Below are 25,107 nucleotides of genomic sequence, written 5' to 3'. Positions count from 1 at the left end.
AGAACTAGGCTTTAGTGCCTGTTGTGATCAGATTTGTCCTCTGATTAAGTTCTGACAGTGTCAGAAGATTTCAGACACTCTCCTGCAGTTTGAAAACAGCCACAATGAGTGCCAATTCAAGAGGAACAAATAGGAGCGCTGAATCTGATGACGCGATCTATGCGATAATTGCATAACCATGTTTGTGCAGTCTGACATCCCAGCAGGCACAGGACATTAACTTGGCATTACATTGACGTTGTACACCAGCATCGGGGGATGTTGCATTTTTTTTGGAAATGAAAATCAGGTTGTCGTCAGAGTCCAGCGTCAGGCCGACGTCAATGTCCAACATTCAACTTAAAATCAACCAAACATGAACATCTAATGATCTTACAGCTTGACATTGTGTGGACGTTACCACTATGATGTCTATCAGACGTTGGATTTTGATTGCCATACTTGATGAATAAATGTAAGGGACTAATCTGAAAAGAAAATGAATGAAAGTTTTTCATAAATCATTACAAAATTAAAATAAAAATCTAAAAGGTTTTACATCAATCAAGTCATTCGAATTCAGTTTTTATTCAAGCAATGGAACCTATAACATACTTTTAGTATAAAAGGAGACATTCTCAAGTCTCTGTAAGTAACATTTACAATTTAATAAAAATTTTTTTTCAAATTTTGCAAACATTTAAATATTAGCATAATGTGCATATTTATTAAATCCGCTTAATTTATAGATGATTTTAGTAACACTGACGTGAGCAATCTGATTTACTGTTGCCGATTGATTGCTCTCCCCAATAATAAAAAAAAATGAGTTGAAATGAATTTGAAACGCAAAAGGAATTGTTTCATATTTCATAAATCATTACAAGATTTTAAAAAAATCTAGGGTTTTTCTATAAAGTCATTGGAATTCAGTTTTATTCAAGCAATGAAACTTCCAAAATACTTTTAGTATAAAATGCAACATTTTCAAGTCTCTGTAACATGACATTTAAATATTTGTGAGAATTTTTGTCACATTTTGCAAACATATACCTAATATTAGCATAATATGAATATTTATTAAATCCACAGAATTTATAGATGATTTTAATAACACTAATGTGAGCACTCTGATGTTGCCTATTGATTGCAATAACCAGAGTTAAAATGAATTTAAAAAAACAAAAGGATTCTAGTTCATATTTAATAAATCATTACAAAGGTAAAAAAATAAAACTTAAAAGGTTTTGCCATCAATGAAGTCATTAGAATTCAGTATTTATTCATGCAACGGAACCTACAAAACACTTTAAGTATAAAAGGAGACATGTTCAAGTCTCTGTAAGCTGACATTTAAAATTTAGTGAGAATTTATGTCACATGATGGACATTTGCAAACATCCACCTAATATGAGCATAATATCAATATTTAGTAAATCCGCATCATTTATAAATGATTTTAATAACACTAATGTGAGCAGTCTGGTGTGCTGTTGCAGATTTATTGCACTAGCCAGTAAACAAGTTAGTTGATATGCATTTGAAAAACAAAAGAGATTGTAGTTTATATTTCATAAATTATTACAAAATTTAAAAAAATCCAAGGTTTTCCATCAATTAAGTCATTAGAAATCAGTTTTTATTCAAGCAATGGAACCTATAACATACTTTTAGTATAAAAGGAGACATTCTTAAGTCTCTGTAAGTTAACATTTAAAATTTAATAAGAATTTTTTTTCAAATTTTGCAAACATTTAAATATTAGCATAATGTGCATATTTATTAAATCCGCTTAATTTATAGATGATTTTAGTAACACTGACGTGAGCAATCTGATGTACTGTTGCCGATTGATTGCTCTCCCCAATATAAAAAGGGGTTGAAATGAATTTGAAACACAAAAGGAATTGTATTTCATATTTCAGAAATCATTACAAAATTTAAAAAAAATCTAAGGTTTTTCCATAAAGTCATTGGAATTCATTTTTATTCAAGCAATGAAACCTCCAAAATACTTTTAGTATAAAATGCGACATTTTCAAGTCTCTGTAAGCTGACATTTAAAATGTTGTGAGAATTTTTTTGTCACATTTTGCAAACATATACCTAATATTAGCATAATATGAATATTTATTAAATCCACTGAATTTATAGATGATTTTAATAACACTAATGTGAGCACTCTGATGTTGCCTATTGATTGCAATAACCAGAGTTAAAATGAATTTGAAAAACAAAAGGATTCTAGTTCATATTTCATAAATCATTACAAAGGTAAAAAAATAAATCTAAAAGGTTTTTCCATCAATGAAGTCATTAGAATTCAGTATTTATTCATGCAATGGAACCTACCTCTCTTTTTTAAAAAACAAAAGAGATTGTAGTTCATATTTCATAAATTATTACAAAAGTTACAAAAATCCAAGGTTTTCCATCAATTAAGTCATTAGAATTCAGTTTTCATTCAAGCAATGGAACTTTTAGTATAGAAGGAGACATTCTCAAGTCTTTCTAAGTTGACATTTAAAATTTAGTGAGAATTTATGTCAAGATGTAGAACTATCTAGTCATTTTTTTTAGCGTTTGAGAAGTGTGATATGATATATGGTGAATGAAAACGTCTTTTTTTTTTCTGGCAAAGTGTCTAAAAGTTCTTTCTCCAAAAGTTTTGCGCGGCATGTGGCAGTTGGGTGATGGAGTGGCTTTAAACAAGCAAACAGACGTGAGATATGTGCAGATCTTCGAGCGATTGTGTGTAATTAGTAAAGCACACACACGTTCGAAGGTTAGACAGCTGGCGGTTCTCTAGGGGCTTTGCACTGGCAGGTTTTTCCAAGAACTGCTCAATGATCAAAAGCCAAAGACCTGGAGGAATCCTCACAGAGGTCCAATTAAACACTGCCTGCAGCCTGATTGGACCCTGAGTGATGGAGCTCTCTCATGGATGAGACTTCCTTACAGGGAATTCTTCAGAGCCAGAAAGGCCCACCTCCATATATGTTCATATTTGAATTTCATATTCCTTTGACATTTCCTTTTGTTGACCAGACTCAGCAGTCTGTAGTGAAAAATATGGTAATGAGCCTCAACCCCAACCCAAAAACCAATTCCTGAGAACTCACCTGTCTGGAGTTCCCGGAGGAAAGAAGCAAAGAATCGGCCCTGATTTTGAAAGCTTTAATGAAAGGAACATAAGGAAAGATCATATGCACATGATGCGAAAGGTGGCTCGATATATGCAACGGAAATATTCATCCATATTCATTTCTGTCCAGAGTGGATCCATAACACAGAAATGCACTGCAAACGCATGCGGAGCGCAGTGTCATGAGGAGATTCAAGGACGTGCTTTTATAAAAGTTAATTTAATTCTTCCCTAGTCTCTTGGCCCTGTCTTTCTGCAGCAGGGGCTTTAGAACAAATCTTCTTTTGTTAGATAAAGAGCAGTCCTAATTTGTACTGGAATTATGTATTGCTGTCGTAACTACAGCATTACATTTGTACAAAGCCGCATCATGTGCTTGTTCCGAGTGTTTTGACTGAAAAGAGATCTGCCATTCTGCATTCTCTTTCTTTCTTTCTTTCTTTCTTTCTTTCTTTCTTTCTTTCTTTCTTTCTTTCTTTCTTTCTTGTTTTCTTTCTTTCTTGTTTTTTTTTCTTTCTTTCACATTTAATACTATTATTTTAACATGACATGAGGTGTTTTTATTTTACTTAAACGGCCGACAAACTTTAGTACTTGTTTCACTGAAAAAAAAAAAAATCCATTTCACACAGTCAGTTTTTGTTGGGACAACGTTCAAGTCCAATTTTCAATTCATCTTCATTCCTATAGCGCTTTTACAATGTAGATTGTATCAAAGCAGCTTTACATGGAAATTCAAGTAAATTGAAACTGTGTCAGTCCAGTTTTCAGAGTTGAAGTTCAGTTTAGTTTAGTTCAGTTTAGTGTGGTTTCATTTTTTAAAAAGTCCAAACACTGAAGAGCAAATTCCTCTGTGCGCAGCTCCACAAGTCCCAAACCAAGCAAGCCAGTGGTGACAGTGGCAAAGAACAAAATTTCACCAACTGACAAAAATGAAGGAAAAACCTCAGGAGGTTGCCGTAATCTCTTTGCAAGTTAAAATAAGTGAACTTATTTGTTTTTTTGCTAATTTAATTGGAGTGTCCCAGAAAACCCATCAGTAATTGTGTTGACTTTGCTTATTTTGTATAGGTAGTTTGAAGAAACAGCTAACATCATTCTCTTTTTCTTGATTGTCTGTGCATCTATATATACTGTATATAGAATGGAATGGAATAGTTAGCGGTTCATTCCGCTGTGGCACCGCCTGATAAATAAGGGACTAAGGAAAATGAAGGAATGAATAGTGTATTTTTTAGAACTGAACAAAAGTCTTTATGGACAGTATACACAAATTAAATTGAGATTATTGTCTGTATTTATTTATTTAATATGTATGGCTTTTGTGTTTTTATAAAATAGGAGTTGCTAAACATTTTGGACATGCACAGATAGATAGCATTTTGATTGAATCCAAAATTCCAGGGCCGAATTTTTATTTATTTATTTTTTTGCCCCAGTCCAGCCCTGGTCCTGTGTGTCGTTTTTTTTTTTTGTAATTGGTAACATATCAGAGACTGTAAGGGTCCGTATGTGTTCATATACTGTATGTTGCATTAATTTATTCATTTTATATAATCGCAGATGTTACAGTAGGCTATTTCACATTGATCTGCAGTTATAATCAAATCTTGTTCATAGAAAGGTCAGTAATAAACATTTATACACAAGTATTCATGCATATAAAGCATCTGTTTTATGAGAAGTGCTTCTTATATGATATGTGAACGACGCAGAAGCTTACTTTGACTTTTCTTTAAGTGACAAAAAGTTGACAGAAACGACAGTCCACATCATTGAGTACCATTGGTACCCTTTTGGCAGTGGAAACGCAAGCCTGATAAAGGTGACACATACAGACCCATACCATACCGTACTGTACCACTCAGTGTTAACGGGCCATATGTAAACACAAGGAAACAATATTAACATTATGCCAGACACTGTAAAAAGGTCATTCCCAACCACTAGACTTTTCTGACAGGGTATTTGAATGTCAGATGTGAAAGTATGTTGTGGGACTACTATACAGAAGTTATCTTTATGGATCATAGATAGCGAAATTAGCAAACGCGATTATGAATGTATGAAAACATGTGCTTGTTTGTTGTAAAAATTCATAATAATGACAATTTATTAATTTGTGTATCTCCTGACTTTCATATGCAGCCATGCTGCTGTTGTAGGTGCTGTATTCTGGAAAATTTTCATTCCTCTTGGTTTCTCAGTTTCAAGGGCTATCTAACCCTTCCTCTGAGCCCTATGCCTTCAAGCTAAAGAGAATTGGGACACCCCTAGCCCTTCACGTGAATGCGCAAAACGAGGGGGAAGGGCTAAGAGGTTAAATTTGGATTGGGCCTTTCTTTTGAAAATGAGTAGTTTTAGCAATGTCTCAGTGATTATAGTCAATGCTTTTTGGTACAGTTAAACAAAACAGTTTTATTAATCATTTAAATCCATTAAAATAAGAGTTTATCACCTAACACCTTTAGGAATGCATATTAATTCAAATGAGTTATTGCTAAAAATGACAAACCATACAGTTTTAAGAGAATGTTATATTTTTAATGTTTTATATGATCATTCCTGTTTATTAAAATTGTATTTAATATTTCCCCCAACTACAGTAATATAAATTTAGATTTACTATTTTTTAGACTGTGATCTTAAGTTATTTTGTTCGATTAGTTCCAGTTTTGGCTTTGGTACTGACTAATCTAATATATATTCACAAATAGACTATTGTATAGCATTTGTTTATTCAAATGGTTGAGTATGTGCCGAATATTTACCACAACAGCTTGTTTTTTGTCACTGCGTTATTTAATTAATTGTTCAAATTGCCTTGTTTCGTGTTTATAATTATAATTAAGCTGTTCTGACATTAGCTTGTGTGGGTCGTCAGCTGTCCAGGCTGGTTACCCTTCATGTCTCCATCTAGGCCCTAATTATCTAACCTGTTATCCTGTCTGGAAACATCCTGTGCGTTAAACAAGTTCTTATCTGGTAAAACAAGTCACGTTCAGCCACTTGTGTCACTCATTGTTAGAAAAAAAAAACAGCACAGTGGAAACGTGAGGGTCGGCGGAGGCGATAGGAATCTGATACATCAAGCTGACGGAGAATTGGAAGCAAATAGGGAGGAAAAGTGCCTGATCTCTTTTGGTGACCTTTGTGCCTCTAATCCTGCCTTTGAGTCTGGCATCCAAGCCCCATTTCTGATTCCTCTCTCCGTCTGTGCAGGTATCTGCTGCCAGTCACCTCCCAGTTCATCATCAAGTGGCCATCTTCTAGCTTCGGCCGCTCTTCATCCTCAACGCGCCCCCGCAGTGTGTTTACCGCACGAATGGGGCACTTCTGATGACCCACAACCTGCTGGGGGAGAGAATATATTGACCTGTTTCGCAGGGCGCAATGCCTGGGACCTTCAACAAACATATTGATGGGGATTGTTTAGTGCATATGATCAAGCAGTTCTCTGCCTCCTTGTCTGCTGTACAAAATGATCTGCTGAATTGTTATGTTTCTTAGGATGCTTGCAAATAAATTCATAACCTTCTCATCTTTACAAGGACTTCTACAACGGATTACAGCGCATTGTTGCAGGATCGTGGGTTCAGGAAAGACTTTATTCACTTTTCTTCAATGACCATGGTGTTATTTATTTGACTTATTTATTAATACACAACATGGCGTGACTTTATTAATCCTCACTTTAGCTTTTATATTATTTAATATTTATTTACAATTGGCCATTCACAGGATCTCGATAGAAATGGGAAACGCAATGTATATGATGACAGGCAAAAAAGCCAGCCGATTTGAATGTTATCACTGGATTAAATGGGCGTTATCAGTGGTTATCAGCTGATAGATATGGGCCAGTAGGGGCCTTCTGCACCTACTGGTACACTCAAAGTATTTTTTTGCTCGTTCAAGCTGCTTTAAAGTGAGAAAAAAATGAGCTAAAACAACACAATTCTTGAGATTTCATTGGGACAACTTAATTTTTTTTATGTTCAATCCATGTAAATTTGTGTTAGAACATCATGAATGAATTGTGTGGAACCCTGCATTTTTTATAGCTATCACATACATCTGCGGCTAGAAGGTAACGAGAATTATTTATTTAATGTTCCATTAATTATATTTTATTAACGTCTACCCCTACACCCAGGGCCGGATTAAGTGATTTGAAGGCCCTAAGCAACTCCAGCCACGGGGCCCCAAGTCTTGAAATGAATATAAAGTAAAAAAATAAAAGTAAAAATAGTTCAAATAAAGTGAAGAGAAATACTTTTATTTAATTTGTATTTATTTTGCAGCTTCTTTATCACTCAATCTTCTTTTCTACGTTTATCTTAACATAAGCTTTTTAAATAATCAGATGTCTTAAAATTAATTTACAAATAAAAATATTTCTATATCTTTTTAGAAATTTGACTGCGGGACTGTTGAGGGTAGTGGACTTTTTTTGTATAATATTATTATTATTGCATAACACTACGTTATTATTTAATTGTATGTTAAATAATATTAAATTATGTAAAAAAATTATTTATTTTTTACTCTCACTATACAAAATCCGATAGAAAATGATGTAATATTTATATGTTTATCATAGGTATAATTTATACTTCTAGATATTTATTTATAGCCCTAAGTGGCCACTTACCTTTCGTATTGGTTAAATCCGCCCCTGCCTACCCCAACCCTAAAACCAATCTCCACAGTATTGTAAAAACAGATCTGATTCTAGAGTCTTCTTTATTCGTATAACTGATTAACCACTAGAATTATAAAAATTATTTATTAAATTTGCCATGAATTGTATTTTATTAACGTCCACCCCTACCCAAAACCCAACAATCACAGTAATGTCAAAACATATCTAGAGTCTTCTCTATTAGTATAGCTGATTAACCATGAGAATTATTCAAAGTATTTATTAAATTTGCCATTAGTTGTATTTTATTAATATCTACCCCTGCCCAAAACTCTAAACCCAACCATCACAGTAATGTAAAAACATATCTGGAGTCTTCTCTATTAGTATAGCTGATTAACCATGATAATTATTTATATTATTTATTAAATTTGCCAAAAATTGTATTTTATTAACATCTACCCCAACCCAAACCCTAAACCCAACCATCACAGTAACGTAAGAGTCAATTAGTATAGCTGATTAACTATGTGGATGGTTAATAACAGCCATCTGAGCCTACAAGTAGGCACAGAAAGCCCCTACTTACCCATATCTACTAGCTGATAACCACTAATAATGTTCAATCGAGTGATAACATTCGAAGCATAAAAGCAGCCTCTTGTGTTCCAATGGCCTGTAACTATGTGAGACTAAAATCAGGAATTTGTTTTCCAGTATGGGGACCTCTTGTCTATTTCTTTAGATTATCAACCAGCTTGATTTATTCATTCAGAATAATACATGTGTTGTTGCATGCAGTCAGGAAGAACACATGCAAAAGACTATACTTCTGGAATTCATGTCATTTGAGTGCCCTTCCAAGGAAGAGAGAGTGTTAAGATATAGAGTTTGGGGTTGTATGGGTTGGTTTAGTGTTTTATCCCTATTAAGGTTAAGAGTTGTAAACGCTTGGAGTAGATGCTCGATGTTATACTAGACTATAGATGCCTGTTCTGAATTTAAAGTTGAGATCAACTAAAGGGATGCAAGTCTGTAAAAAAAAAAAAAAAGTAGAAAAAAAGAGCCATATTGTGTCGATGCAAATATGAACCTCAGCATCTGAGCTGTCCGACGTGTGTCCTAGCAGTGTTGAGAGGGATTTTCAACGTTGCTGCTGATAGAGTGTGTTTGGGTAATTTCTCTGAACTCAGTGTGCTAAAACTCGGACGGCTGCATCTTGAAGATACTTGAATTAATTTACGCTATTTATTTTTATTAAAATGTTTACATTTCATTTAAAGGTTTTGTTTATATGCTTGTTCGTTTTAACCACGGCATTACCAGTCCCAGCAAGCATTGTTTTGTTTTTAAAAGATATCTAATAGCAGCCTGATCTCACGAGGAAACGCAAGTATTTTACGTTTTGTCAGTTTAGTGGCTAATTCGTATGAATTCAAGTTCAGTCGAATGAAAATGTACGATTTTAAAAAGGAGGTGTGGCACCCAACCCCACCCTTATCCCCAACCGACATTGGGGGATTAGCAAGTCTTACTAAATTGAACTAATTACAATGTACGAATTCATACAAATTAGCCACTAAATCAAATAGTTACGACTTGTCATGAGATTAGGTTGCTAATAGACGTCTAAACATAGTCGTCGTGGCTATAACAAGGCTAAATTTGGGCTATCAGTGAAAATCTAATAGATGTCTTAGGATAGGCTAAAAGTCATCAAACAAACACAACACATATAAAGTCTGTCTAATCGTTCTATATGACTTGGCGTATTCTTAGACGTCTATTAGATTTTCACTGACAGCCCAAGTTTAGCTTTGTTTTAGCCAAGCTGATTACATTTATTAGACGTCTATTTAACACAAAATTGTTCGCTGGGGTGTGTCAGTCATTTTATGAACGGATTAACCTTTAATGAAAGTACTGTACTAAGTGCTAATTGCAGAGCTTTGCTTTGAATCTGATTAGAGTAAATGTTGATGTAGTGTTGTAGTAAAAGTGACCTGGATGTGCAAGCTCAAACCACACTGGTGCCAACACTACTCAGCAGTGTGTTGTTGAGGAGCTCTGTGTGACTGTCGGCAATATCAATCATTCAATATCATTCAGAGTTTATGGAATTGAGAATGTGCTGTTTAAAAACCTTGTCTGCTGTCTTTTCATCCCCCCCCCCCTATTTTTTCTGTTTGTAAGTAGTGATGGTGTTCACTAACAGCTAACTGTTTAATTCCTTCTGGAAACAGTGTTCACTCATTCAGCACACCGTTTCAGGATTCATTTTCCTTTTGTCCATCATGTCACAATGCCAAATCTTATTTTGTGCCTGGATTTTCATTCAGGAGAATGGTTTTTAATAGCAATAAAAGGCTTAAAACATTGAAACATCTGGAGAATTGTGTTTGAAAATCTCATTGAGCTGCGTCTGACCTCTCTGACTTTTGCTTCTTTCTCTTCAGGGTTTCTAAACACAAGGTATCTTACACACACACACACACACACACACCACACATACAGTGAAATCCACAGCATGACACTTCATGTCATTCCACACTGTCTCACACGAGAGTTCAGTGCATAACCTTGTCATGTTTTGATCTAACCTGAGGTCAGTCTTGAAAACTAAAAACTGCACTGCAAAAACTGCTTGTTTCGTCCCTTGTCTCTTATAACAAAGGAGAGGCTGTGATGATGTTACTTAGCAACAGCAGAGAAAAGCAGTGAAATTGAAACGTGCGTTGACACATCGGTGTGATTCTTGAATCAACGAAATGAAAGTGTCAACAGCTGACACTTGATACAAGCTTTGATTAAAGTCAGTACACTCTGCCTTTATTTCTTTATTTTTTGCTATTGTCCTAACTGCTTTTGCAGTTTTATGAACAGCCAACAATATAGCCGTGCTCATTTTCACAATGACTGAAGGTCATGAAGTCGCTGCATAGTTGTTTGCTTCTTCTTTTACTGCAGTATTCGAACTTATGATTTGATGGCATTACTGTTGAATTATTAAAAGAGCCCCAATTATACAATAAAAATAGTTATATTTTGGTTTTAAGAGTCTCCAACGCCGGGCTGACATGCATGCAAGGTCAAAAAACACTTTGATTGTGTTAGAATTTACAGTTATTTTTTTCTAATTATCCCAGAGACTCCCATACGATTTGTTCAGCATGTCATATGTTCCCAAACCGCTCCTTAGCGCGATGCTAGTCTTTGCTGTTTGGACTGATGACAGTCTGTTGCGATTGGTTAACAGCGTTTAGCATGAGACAGAGTGAAATACCCACCATGACTTATCAACAATATTATAGTCAAGAGTGGAGAATACCTGCCAACACTCCTGTTTTTACTAGGAGTCTCCTGTATTTCAGACCCATCTCCTTCCACCCTCCTGTTTTGTTATTTATCCCGGACAACAATCGAAATTTCAACCACCACCCCACAATTAAATACATAATTTGCAAGCTAGAGAAAACAAGGAGGCAACCATTTTTCATGAACTGTGTACTGTAAAGTCGAGCTCTGACAAAGTCCCATACAGCAATAGTCCTTTCTGATCCTTCCTTTAACAAACGGCTGACGAATCCCCCGTTGTAAGCGTGTAAACTGCTAGTGGTAAAAGCACATGGCCACAATGGCTTTTCTCTTATAGTTGGCTTTTGAAAACATTAGCCGCGTTTCCACTATCGTGCCTAAAGCGTGTGAGTCAAGGCCAGTCGTGTTTCCACTGTAACTTCCGGGGTCTTATCAGGCCAAAGCGGGGCTTTCTCAGGGCAAGCGGTTGGCTTTTTTTGGCTAGCTGAACACCTTGGGCCAAAGAGGGCCAGCTGGGGCTTCGGAGTAAAAGGAAAGATGGACGTTGACTGAGTCTGATAAGATGGCATGCCGTCATTAAACTAGTTTTCCGATCGCACACGAATACATTCGCCAAATAAATAAGGGAAAGAAAGCATAGCTGGTCAGTTTAAGATAGGCTATTCCATAAAACACCTCATAGGCTTAAGGGTCTTTTCGCTTATGATCATCCTTATGTTTCCCTTTTAAATGTAAGGGTTTGCATTGCATAAAATAATACAATTTTAACTTATAGCCTAAGTGACTTTTCTTTGCTGCGTCCTCCTTGATTCTTCAATTGCGCATTAAAGACACAGCAGCCAGTAAAGGTTGTGAAGAGTTTTTGTCAAGTTTAAAAGGTGTGTTTGTGCATGATACGGGCGCGTTTAGATGCCTGTTTGTGTAAGAGACCGGGCAAAAGAGCGCTTGCTTGACAGCTCTGTTGATGCGAGCGGCTTCTTTTTTATTTGTTTATTTTGGAGTTAATTCAAAATATGAATACAACAGAAAGACATAAAACTTTACAAATTAACTGTCCACTTTTGTATGCTCAAAACAATAGTGTCGTGTCTTGATAAAACAGCCTATATTTAAATAATTTAAAGAATTACGAATATCTGATGTTATAAAATCACATTAAATAAATAAACCAATATAAAACAAATAACAGCTAGCTATAACAATGTAGGTATTAGGAATGCCTCGATTCTCAATATAATATTGAGCCGTACGGTACGACCTCCACGGTTCAATACACGCTTGTGAATTGCGGTTTTCTCGGTTTTGCATTTAAATTATTTATGTGCGTATTATATATCCCTGAATTGACTGTGTGTGCCTCTAAATCTATGAGCTGAGATGAGGAAACTCCTCCCCGTGAGTAAATATCCAGTCACTATGCTCTAAAGTTAGGGGGCGCCTGACCATTATTTAACACTTTAACATTGCGAGCGGCAGTGAAGTGAGGCTGAGGCAACAGTACAAGGAAGCGCCGGCGAAGTGAGGCAACAGAACGAGAAAGCTCCGGCGTCTTTCAAATCTGCGGCGTGAGGACATTTCAATTTTGCCGTTAAGCATAATGCCAGTAAAAGAAAAAACGGTGAACAAAAAATAACTATGTGCAAGCATTGTTTTACACATATAACCATGACTGCACATCTGCGGCGCCATCACCCAACAATATCACAGTCTGAAGGCAGGATAGCAGAGAAGGTAATCAAGTCCTCCAAATAGCAACAATCCCTTGCTGAATCTTTCAAGCAAACATACTCAACTGGTTCAGAGAGACACATAAAAGGCAGTGCGGGTGTTTATTGTTAAAGATTTGCAGCCGTTTTTGGTGATTGGAGATGTGGGCTTTTGTCATTTAATAAAAGCACTCGATCCGCGTTACAGGCTACAGTCTCGTATTTTTTCAGCACCATAATAATTAAGCACAGATAATTAAGATGGTTTATTTATGTTTACTTAAGTACAAATATTTTTATTTGAAATGGCCAATTTAATCTCTAATTCTTTATTAACTTCATGTATGTTTATTTTAGTGTAGGATTTTATGTGTTCCCCAGTTTGTACATGGTCTACCAGCAGCTGTATGATTTCAGTCTTAATTTTTTTCATACAATACACCAGGAACTACTGTACTTTTCTTGGCTTTTAAGTTAAACAAAATGCGTATTGCAATAAACCATTTTTTTTTTCTCCTTCACCTCTTACTGTTCCTATTGCCTATAGAATAAAAAAAAACACACACATGTCAAGCCATGAGAACCGAACGGAAAACCATGTTAAAAAACCAAGGTATGTATTGAACCGTGAGTTAATTGTATTGTTGCATCCCTATAGGTATATACATATTATATAAATAAACCGTTTTTAAGCCATATATGACTTTCATTTTACAAAAGCCTGTCTGAACATTTTTTTAAAAATATTTTCTAAAAACAAAAAACACCAGGGGCCTCATGTACGAAGACTTGCGTGGAAATCTTACTAAAACATTACGTACGCACAAAGCTGTAAATGTGCGTACGCAGAAAAAAGTTCAGATGTATGAAACACTGAGTACGCCGAATCTCACGCATATTCTTTTGTACATCTGAATGAACGTGAAACTGAGCGCAACATGCACGAGCACAAAACCCCTCCCTGCCGCCTCCCTTATATGAATATGCTAATGACTCTACTTATGGCAAAACCCAACGAAAAAGCAACGGCAAGAGCAAGCAAAGAGAAAAACTTTGAACAGAATGTGAATTGGAGGTGCTGCTTTCGGAGGTAGACCGGAATTAACAACAAAAGAAAAAAATAGAGAGTTTAGCTGATGCGGTTAACACAGTTGGGTCTGAACATCGCACTTGAATTAAACGAAGTGGATTAAAACGAAATAGTGTGATTTATAGGTGAAAAATGTTGCAGTACTCACAACAGTCTCAGTGGCGCAACTCAAAAGTCGCATGTCTACATGCTTTGACACATTCGAGCATGAACTCGGTTCGAATCCAGTGTCTAATGAACTCTTTCTTCTTTATTCCCCCGCTACATTTTAGATTTTGCCTACTATTTATCACGAGAAAGACAAGTAGGAATCATCAATAAGTTTGTGCATCATATTTTATTTGCACATTTATTGAATGGAAATGTTTCTGATTCCCGCATCCAAATTCATCTTCAGATAGTGTCTTTATAGCAATGTGCGTGCAGTAGATCGCTCAGATTACATTGGGAAAACAGGCGACTGCTGCAATTTGCGCTTTAATGTTTAGCTGGTCAACTGTATGGTATGGAAACCTTATATACCTGCTAGATGAACCCGTCTCATACAGCTGCCTTTGCAAGGCTCAGACACTTTGTAGAGTGCAATTTAACAACTGCCTCTAGGAGTCGCCAATGGAAATAAAACAGACACGCACAAAAAATGTGCGTACGCCAGCCATAAAGCTGCCATGGAGCTGCGCACATTCCCACGTTCAGTTCATTGTTAGTAAATCCAAGCGTGAGCGATTCTGAGCGTGAAACCTGGCGTACGCAAAGTTTTTGTGCGTACGCAGCGTTGATACACGAGGCCCCAGAGGAGGTTCAAAATATTATTTCTAAAGTATTTGATTATGATGATATTAATCGAATCATGCAAACAGAGCATTTTTGGGTGAGTGAAAGCAGAAACTACCTTCTCTTCTGTCATCCAGTCCTGCGCAGGGCTGCTTTATAAACGCATTAGGGAAAACTGCAAATACAAAATGTGTTCGGTGTCCTCAAACAAGTGTTTATGTTTTTATTTGATTTGGTAAAATGTAAGAATGAAATTTTAAATATAGAGCTTTATTAGTGAATAGCTGCTGAACGCAACGAAATATAGGCTCTATTTTATTACTTGCTCTTATATCCTGAAGCACTTTCCTTTACTTAAGATCACCGAAGAATATGCAGCATCCTTAAATAAAGGGAAATCACTTATTTAGTGTCATATAGCCTAGACTTTTCTTACCCTAAAACGAATCAACCGGAATCTGCCAACTATAGAGGCTTGTTCAGGATCCTTCTAGGGATTATTGTCCTGTAGTCTTCAACTCAGTCAGTTTGGTTACCAGACCCCTGTGTAATGATGTTCTGAGCTCATGGGTCTGTCGTGTGCAGCTCTTTTTTTTTCATGTCAAGTACTCATTCAATAGTCTCATTTAGATCACTTGGTTAATTGAATGCTTGTGTTTTTCAAGTGCGGGGATTCGTACCATTATACCTTTGCACTCCTCAGTCATTGTGAAGGACAGCTTGCTAAATGAAAATTGATTCATTAACACTGATAGCTTCATTTGGCTCTTGTTTTTCATACCCTCAGTTGGAATGCAAGGAATGCCCATAGCTTGCCTCCCGTCCATCTTCTCTTGACCCACTAGCAGGTATTGATTTAAGATTACAAACAGCCACAGCGATTGCTCAATTTTCACTGAGCAACTAACTTTTAGAAAGAAGGGCAGCCACTGTGAGTTGTAGTGGTCAAGTAATGAGGAGAATGAATGGTCTTGTCAGCCTGTCCAGTGCTTTCGAGTCTTACTGTCAACAAATGTTGTTCTTTTTTTTTTTTCTCTTTGTAATCGAATACATTTCTCTTGTGACTTGGACTCATTATGCATGCCTTTTCTTCTGAGGTTTCAAGGAACTGGAATGCCAAGACCTGGAATATTTATGAATCCCCATGGCCTCAAATGAGACAAAACAAGCTTTGAACAATCGACTTCTTAACGTTTCCTGATTTACTTTCCACTTGTGAGCATAATTAAGTGTAGATTGACAGTAATGGTTATAATTATAATTATTATAATTACAATAATGATTATACTTCTCGGAAGAGAGACAAGTAGAACAAGATCAGTTCTTTACAATGTAGAAAAGCGATTAAAATGGGATTTTCTTAAATGATTTTTTTTCTCCGTCTTCTCAAAGCTGTTGTTTTTCTTGGTAAATATATTATTAATTAACTAAACTTCCTTTTCAAAAGCCTGAACTGACTGATTGCCCGGACAATAATCTGCCTCTTATCCTGCTGTTTAGCTTCTTATGCAGCTCTCATCTTATCAGTTTCGCACAGTGAGGGGAGATGCTTGTAGTGTTGGATTCTAGTGCATATCTCTACGTGCTCTCCAAACTTTGTCCAAACCCTTACACCAAAACCTCTCCAGAATAAGCTTTTGATATTTAAAGGGGTGGTGTAATGCTATTTCGCCAGCATGGACCACGCCACACTTTGAGCTAGACTTTATTGTAGGGGTGTAGGGATGAAAGGGATGATAGGGGAAGGTTGGGAGGTTGATCGGGCGTCCTACGATGATGCCCAGAGACTCAAAGTGGGGGACCGTCTCTGTAATATTTTGGTAGAGTGATTGGGCCCTCTGATTCAACCTAGGACTGAAGAGATGGTTAAGCTGGATTTGTACACCCGCGTTGTGGACCTCCGCTGACTTCTTGCGCACTGCAAGAAATGGACGAGGCTTTTATAATTTTATACATTCGTAGTTGTGAAATTCTTTAAAACGACAAGGGTGGGGTCAAAAGAAACTGACCATGAAATCAGAAGGATAAACAGAGAAGTAGAAAGTTTCCAGAACTACGTCATATCATTCAATACTTTGAAAATAATTCTTTTTCATTATTTTTATAAATTATTTTAATGAATATAAAGGTTTTTAGAACCATTCAAGGTTTTTAAATCAAATTTTGATGCATGACCTGCTTTTGTTCATATATCAGACAGTTTTACCTATTAAAGTTTATTAAAAATTTAATGATAACAGAACATGAGTTGCTCTACAAATATATTTTATTATCAAGAATAAAAGCGGCGAAGCAGTGGCGCAGTAGGTAGTGCTGTCGCCTCACAGCAAGAAGGTCGCTGGTTCGATCCTCGGCTCAGTTGGCATTTCTGTGAGGAGTTTGCATGTTCTCCCTGCCTTCGCGTCGGTTTCCTCCGGGTGCTCCGGTTTGCCCCACAGTCCAAAGACATGCAATACAGATTAATAAAATTGGGTAAATTGTCCGTAGTGTATGAGTGTGTGTGTGAATGTGTGTGTGCATGTTTCCCAGAGATGGATTGCGGCTGGAAGGGCATCTGCTGCGTAAAAACTTGCTGGATAAGTTGGTGGTTCATTCCGCTGTGGCGACCCTGGATTAATAAAGGACTAAGCCGACAAGAAAATGAATGAATGAATGAAGAATAATAAAAGCCAAAAAAAGTACACTTAGGAAAAAAATACATGTTTTTTTTTTTTTAGATTTAGCCTGCCATAATTCACACATTAATGTCTGACTAGTTTCTGTCCACTTTTTAGCTAAAAAAAACAGTAATGCTCCAAACATTCCTGAAACAGGGCATCAGTATACTGTAAACTGATAAATTCAAATATTTCGGTAACACTTTACAATAAGGTTCATTAGTTAATGCATTTACTAACATGAACTAATCATGAACAACACTTGTACAGCATTTATTAATCATTTTTGAACATTTACTAATGCATTATTAACATTCAAGTCCATGCTTGTTAACATTAGTTAATGCACAATAAACTAACATGAACTAACAATAAACAACTGTTTTCATTAACTAACGTTTATTAACATGAATAAATACTGTAGTAAATGCATTGTTCAGTGTTTGTTCATGTTAGTAAATGCATTACTTAACATTAACTTATGAACCTGATTGTAAAGTGTGAACAATATTTCTTTCCAGTTATCAAAGCAATAATTTGTTCCCTAATTTTAGTTTTGTAACTATTAAATTCAACCCAAGCTCATTCTAGAAACGTAGCCACGCAGGCGTTTCTGGAGGCAGCGATTTACCAGGCCGGAGGTACGTATAGCCACGTTTAATTTTTTTTCGAGCGAACGCTGCGGGGCGGTGTGACGCCGCTCCGCTCCAGCTTTTTGCTCTCGCCGGTTGACGGCTCGCCTCCGTGTGGAGGGCTTTCCTGCTGCAACCAGTTTGTCTGCTTAGCTCGCAGCGCTACGTCGGCGGAGTGGAGGCCCGGAGGAGGAGGAGCCGGCCACTGGGACGACCGGGATCGAGTCCGGGGAAGACCGGTTCCAGAAATCAGATAAGATGAAAAACAGGATCCAAAAAATAAGGGCGAGAACGTGGCGAGATCCGAAAACGCGGTCGAAATCAAAGACAAGGGCTTTTGCTTTTTTTTTTTCTGGACGGCTTTTGCAAACCGTCGCTTGGGTTTAGGGTAGGAGGAAGAGGAGGGCTGCCGGGTCGGCCATATTGCCGGCCGGCTGGTCGATCGTTCAGTCATTTAGCCAGTCAGTTGGACAGACGGTCGCTCCACAGCGGCCTCCGGCGGCTTTTCACGCGAGAACAGAGCGGGCGCGACTGGCGCGCGCTCCTAAGAGGGGTAAGAGAAGCGAAAAAGCGCGCACAGCGGCTTTTCGCGGATCCGCAAAAACAAAAAATGCTCGAATACGTACCTCCCGGAACGTATTTCGCGGTCTGCAGAAATGTCCGCGGGGCTACGTTTCCACAATGAGCCCGGGTTGATTAAATTGTTTTAAATTCAAAATTGTAATATATACATTAGTGTTAAACCTATAAACGGTGGAAAAACATATGCTGTAATTGTGTACCCGGCTCTCCACTTTTGCCATGGCCTCTTTTGGCTTTAACAAACTTATCCCTCAAGTTTTTTCTAAACTTTTTAACAAAAACTCTTCTCCTTTCCCACAGCTGTTGCAATTTCCGGCCAAGAATTATTGATCATCTGGTTATCTCTATGATCACAGATCATAAAGATGTCTGTACAGTCATACCTGTTTCAGACAAAATCTCTTCAAAGTCTTTCATATTCAACTCAAATCACATACGGCCCTGCACCAACTGTTCGCTCAAGTCTCAAAAAAGCATATGCCCCGCCAGCCGAAGTTATGTCACGCGCACCCAAAGCGAACCTCCACGAACACAGTAATGACATCACACTCGCGATGCGCACTCAAGCGAGCTAGCGGACGCATCGAGTATACTTTGGTTTGGTATATATGGTTTCAGACGCCTTGGGAAAAAAAAGCACTGTGAATCCAGTGACCAAATCCTTGCTGGAACACGCAGCAAAGTTCTGAAGTCTTTGAGCAATTCGGATAGCCTTGTGTGTCAGGCCTTCCTTCACTTCTCTTCCAGTTTTCCTCCGAGTTACTCTCTTAGTTACAACACCACTCTCAATACAACACCACTCTCTCCTTCTTTGAGAGAATGTTTTAAATCCTTTCTCTGGAAGGCAGGATTGAAAAGATCCTTCACTGGAAGGTGTCATCCATAGTGTGACTTTCATTTTCATAGTCATAGTCCATAGTTTAACTGTTATAATATAAGAGTATAATAAGAGTCTGAAATTGAAGTATTCTGATCCATGTGTTCCTCTATGTCTGAGACAATGGAGAATGTTGCTGGATTGGAAGTATGGGAATATGTTTTTGAGTTGAGTTGACAAACACTCCATTACAGATTAGTTGAAACAGCTTTGTTGTTTCAACTTATTAAGTGAAGTTTCCAAAACTAATTTCGAGAGGAGCACGTGATAGAATTGACTACAGCTGATCCCTATCACTAATCACTAACTAGCCAATCGGATCACTCTAAATTCAATATAAATGTCCAGCCTAAACTTCATTCCTCATCTTCGCTTTTGGAACCCCCCCCATCCTCCCTCCCCGCCCCCCCATCCTTCCCTTCTCCCTCCTCCTCAGTTTGGGCGACATGTTGGCTCGGTGGCTAGCACTGTTGCCCCACAGCAAGGAGGTCATTGGTTCAACACTAGCTGAGCCAACCGATACTCTCCGTGCGGAGTTTGCATGTTCTCCCCGTGTTCGCGTGGGTTTTCCCCGGGTACTCCGGTTTCCTCCCACACTCAAAAACCATGCAAAGTTAAAGTCACAAGCACATACTACAAATTAGCGCCAATAGTGATTTATTTTTGGAGCTATCGAGAACTACCTAATCTCATATCCCTCCTAATGCTTATTGACCAGGCGGGAGCCTTGGCCTCATCTATCACTGAGCTCAGGGTTCTCTCCCGGGACAGCATGCCAAACTAGCTTAAATAGTCAAGCATTATCTAAGTGTGAACTCTTGAAATCATGTTGAAAAAAACTAAAAGAACAACGAATTTTTGATCGTAATTGCTGTTTTCTTTTAGTCGGGTGGAATAATTGCATTACAGTTTTCCAACAGTCAGTAATGCTGCTCATGTTATGTACAAAATGCTTGAAACATCGCTAGGTTTTTAATGATAGACATACATGTAAATAACCTGACATGAATTTTGAACACCTGTCAGATGTGTGTAGGACATTGCATTCTCATCTGTCTGTAAACCCCTGAATACTCGCATGAAAGCTTTCCTGCGTGTGTTTTTTTTCTTTTAAAAAAAAAAAACGGTTGTTGAATTTATGTAGATGAGAATGTTGGAGAGAAGCCAAACCATCCAGAATTTTCGGATGACAAGGGTGAGATGTGTTAGTAATGTAGCATGAAATCAGTAGGGTAAATAAAGCTGTCTGTTATCTCTCCACCATGTGATGAGGCAGAAGCCAAAGGATTTAATAGGACTTACTCAAGAGGGAGTTGATGCCCGCAGGAGAATGCAAACGTCTTCCTGTCAAGAAAAAAAAAAAAAACCTTAGACATCTCCGTACTTTCTCTCCTGGCTTTCTCACCCCGGTCTTAATTCCTCACCGAGCGACTGCTGAGATAAGTGATTTAGTTTGCATTACATGCTTGAAACAGTTTCCAGTATAGTTGACATAGTGACATCGCCTATTTGTTGCATATAAATATGTCACTTCTTGTCACAAATAATTGTTCACTGCACAGTTTTTTTTAAGGAAAATGACTTTAATAGGCTGTAAAGGCCTAACTTGAGTTCTGCCACACGTTTGCATAGACATATTGACATCAAGCGTGAATCATTTACATTTTAACATCTTTATAGATGTACTGTTCTAAAGCGTTCAAATTCTTGTAAAATCTATGCATATTTCATCGATTGTTTTGTGTTTATCTTGGTTTGAGATATTCCTAAACTGAATTTATAACAGTTTTGTTACAGTATTGGCCCGTTTCCATCGAGTGGTACGGTTCGGTGCGCTTTTATAGCCATTTTCACTGTCAAAAGATTCCAAAACCGTACTGCACCACTTTATGGGTACTCTTTTGAAAGGGCATGAATTCACATTCTCGAAGTTTGGTGAATGAAAAATCATGGTTTGTCGTTACATTCAGTATAGCATCGTGCAAGAGATCTGCAGAGTAAATGGCAACATCAACAGCCGAGCTATCAAGACATTTGTGCTGCCCATTACATTACAAATCCCCAGAAGAGAGCAAATTCTTCAGCAGAATAGCGCTCCTTCTCATACTTCAGCCTTCACATCGAAGTTCCTCAAAGCAAAGAAGGTCAAGGTACTTCAGGATTGGCCAGCCCAGTCATCCGAAATAAACATTGTTAAGCATGTCTGGGGTAAGATCAAGATGGAGGCATTGATGATGATTCCAAAGAATCTTGATGAACTCTGGGGGTCCTGCAAGAACACTTTCTTTGCCATTTCGAGATGACTTTATTATTAAGTTACTTGAGTCAGTGCAGAGATGTATGGATGCAGTCGTCCAAGCTCATGGGAGTATTGACTTTAAATTCTATACTGTACTTTATTTCTGTCAAGTGACAAGACTTTTGTCTAAGCAAAGTCAGACCTCCAAGGCATGATCATATTTTCTTCTGGTAAAATAAGTGTAATCAAGAGGCCTTTGCCTTTCATATAAGCCACTTCTGAAACCAAATGATCAACTGGAAGTCAAGTTATTATTCAGTATTAGTTGTTCCTAAAACTTAGATACGTGACAAGTCTATGCTACAACTACTTATTTTTAGAACTAATGCTATTGACCTTATCTAAAATGCGGACGTGCGCCTGTTTTCGCGATTGTTTTAGAACTTCCGATTCAGTCGCCTATGGGAGAAATGACTAGGAATAATAAACGGCAGAAAACGGTCAAACCACTTGCTCTACAAACAAATGTTTGCATGACTATACAGACCAAGTAGAAGAATATAATAAGAAAATATCAGTTTGCTACATCAAGCAGCAAAACGAGCAGTTTTTAATGTCTAAAAATGAATGTAAGTGAATGAGACGGGAAGTCTCGAGCCAAATTTCAAATGGCTGCGCCCGCTCGCCGGCGAAGAATAAGGTGAATTGCTAGTCTATACTATTGCTAGTTATTTTTTTTTATAATTTTATTGCTAGATATTTTTATATAGTAATCTCGAATTGTAAAAAAAAATGGTTATAATCAGAACTATATTTTTTTACAACCCAAAATAAAAAATGTACTTGGAATGAAAGACACAGTAGTTTTACTTATTTTCAGTGTGGGGTCAAGTATAGGAGGATGATTGGAAAGGCTGAGTTTGGCAATTATGTCTCCAAGGGCTTACTGAAAGGATGTGAGCATGTGTATGTCTGTCGGTACGAACAAAGTGTGTTGTCTGTGACTACAATTTTTGTTTTGGGTGTACCTGAGTGAGAGAAAGTGAGATTTCCTGCTCTGAAGTTGTATTGCAGTGCAGCGCTGGGATCTGTTACGCCTGAGGTAGGCTCTAATATGGGTTGCTGTTACTTCTCTGAAACTAAATAGGCGAGGAACCTTGTTATGCATTGAACAAATGATGACTAAATTAATCACCAGCTAATATACAGTATATACCAGTTAATGTAAAATATAAAACCATACACATCTAATAGCACAACAATGCTATGGTCTGTAAATCAGAGACACGTTGTATACAGTATTTCTCAAGAGTTGTGGTGTGTTATGTTTTTGTATCTGCTGGAGGCTCAAAACACGGTTGCATCTGTTGCTGCCTCACAAAATGTAGACCTCGGAAAGTTTATTGACTTGTTCTGTCCTTTTCCTGAGACACAGAACTGTTGTCCTGTTAGCATTACACTGGAGTCAGCAGAAACACAGAAGACTTGCTTTTGTGTGTGTGTGTCCCTTTCCATTCCAACTGTTCGCTACACCGCACGACACAGCATGAGACCAAACGCAACTTCAGCATGTCCTGAAAACAGAACAATTGTTTTCTATCAACCTCAGCTACGCTAACAAATAAGACAGTCAGTAAAAACACTTACTGTACATGCTGCTTTTTAAATCCCCTGTTATGAATGACAGATTCACGCTAAGACTAAATACAGTACATACGGTCAATGAAACAATGCTGGAAGATATACAGTGGGGGAAATAAGTATTCAACATGCCACCATTTTTCTCAGAAAACATATTTCTAAAAGTGATGTTGATAACAACCAAAGAAATCCATATATGCAAAGAAAACAATATTAATTAGTTTAAAAATTAAGTTATGAATAATAAAACTGAAATGACACAGGGAAAAAGTATTGAACACAAAGGGAGGTGTAAAAAGGCAGTGAAAGTGCAGACAGCAGCTGAAATCTCTCAATAGTTCTTCAGTAACCCTCTGCCCTTCATCATTATAAATGAATATTAGCTGCTTCAGTCTAACGTCTACATTAGTAGGGTGATGAAGATGAAACCAGAGTGGACATTTTAGCGAAACAATGAGCTGAAACACAGCCAAGGAAACTCTCAAATGCTTTCGGAAAGCGTAGAATGGCCCAGCCAATCACCTGACTTGAATCCAATAGAAAATATACAATAAAGATCCCACTGAATTATTACGATTTTTACACTCTGTTGAAGTTGTGAAAAACCCTTCACACCTGACCAATGCTTGACTTCATTCTCTATATGAGAGGCGTCTTTAAGCTGCCATCTCCAAAAAGCCTTTTATTAAAAAGTATTGAATACATTTTAATAGTTCTGTACAATCGCCTTGTTTCATTCCATTGTTGTTACACAACAATGTTTTATTTTGTTATATTTTTATATTTGCATTGTTTGGGTTTTTACCAAAATCTGGTTCAATTCCATTTCAACAGGTCTTTTAAAGATATCCCCCCCCCCCCCCCAAAAAAAAAATATGACGTGTTGAATTCCTTTTTCACCTCTGTAAGTAAGAATTTTTTATTTATTTTTCTATATTTCCCTCATGATGCAAGGAAATTTTAAATATATATATAATATATATCAGTGAAAATTTCCTTGCATCATGAGGGAAATATAGAAAAATAAATAAATTCTAAGAATAAATTCTAAAATAATAATATATATATTATTTATTTATTTATTTTTATTATTATTATATATATTTTTTTTCTGAATAAAGTCTTATTTGTTTTATTTCGGGTAAAATAGAAGCAGTTTTTTAATTTTATGAACACCTTTTAAGAACAAAATTATTAGCCCCTTTGAGCTATATTTTTTCGATAGTCTCAGAACAAACCATTGTTATACAATGACTTGCCCAAACACCCAATCCTGCCTCCTGCCTAGTTAACCTAATTAACCCAGTTAAGCCTTTAAATGTCACTTTAAGCTGTATAGAAGTGTCTTGAAAAATATCTAGTCAAATATTATTTACTGTCATCATGGCAAAGATAAAATAAATCAGTTATTAGAAATGAGTTATTAAACTAATATGTTTAGAAATGTGTGGAAAAAAAAAACTTCTTCTGTTAAACAGAAATTAGGGAAACAAATAACCAGGGGGCTAATAATTCTGACTTCGACAATATATATATATATATATATAGATCCATGACTTTTCATTTGTTTGTGATGAGCTGCTAGATAAGTTACTGTTTATAATCAGGCAGAAAATGTCAGATGAACACATGCTTTACAATATAAAGTTAACTAGTAAAAACTGACCATTAGATATATTCCCTTCCATTTTAAGTGACATTTTCAGTAACTTCACTATACATTTTAAGGTTTGTATTTATTTGAAACATTATTAAGTTTGCATGCAAACAAATACTGTATCATGTAGCATATCTTTAATGCATGTTTTTTTACTATTATTTATTT

At 36.9% G+C, this 25,107-nt stretch overlaps 1 protein-coding gene across 11 annotated transcripts in view; it reads left to right on the top strand.

Moving 5' to 3' along the window:
- The window catches only part of ttll7 (tubulin tyrosine ligase-like family, member 7), a 160,792-nt gene extending 153,273 nt beyond the window's left edge, over positions 1–7,519 (top strand). For 10 of the 11 annotated variants that reach the window (XR_015502042.1, XR_015502041.1, XR_015502044.1 and 7 more), the window contains exon 21: positions 6,347–7,519. Coding sequence is in view for 6 of the 11 variants with exons in the window: in XM_087272643.1 (XP_087128769.1) it covers positions 6,347–6,464 (118 nt within the window). In the remaining 5 variants the exon portion in view is untranslated. 11 annotated transcript variants of the gene reach the window in all.
- Positions 7,520–25,107: the final 17,588 nt, after the last annotated feature.

Source organism: Danio rerio, chromosome 11 (genome assembly GCF_052040795.2).
Source record: "Danio rerio strain M-AB ecotype USA chromosome 11, GRCz13ab, whole genome shotgun sequence".
NCBI lineage: Eukaryota > Metazoa > Chordata > Actinopteri > Cypriniformes > Danionidae > Danio > Danio rerio.
Note: the sequence above shows the minus strand (reverse complement) of the source record. Positions and strands in the feature narration are given on the sequence as shown.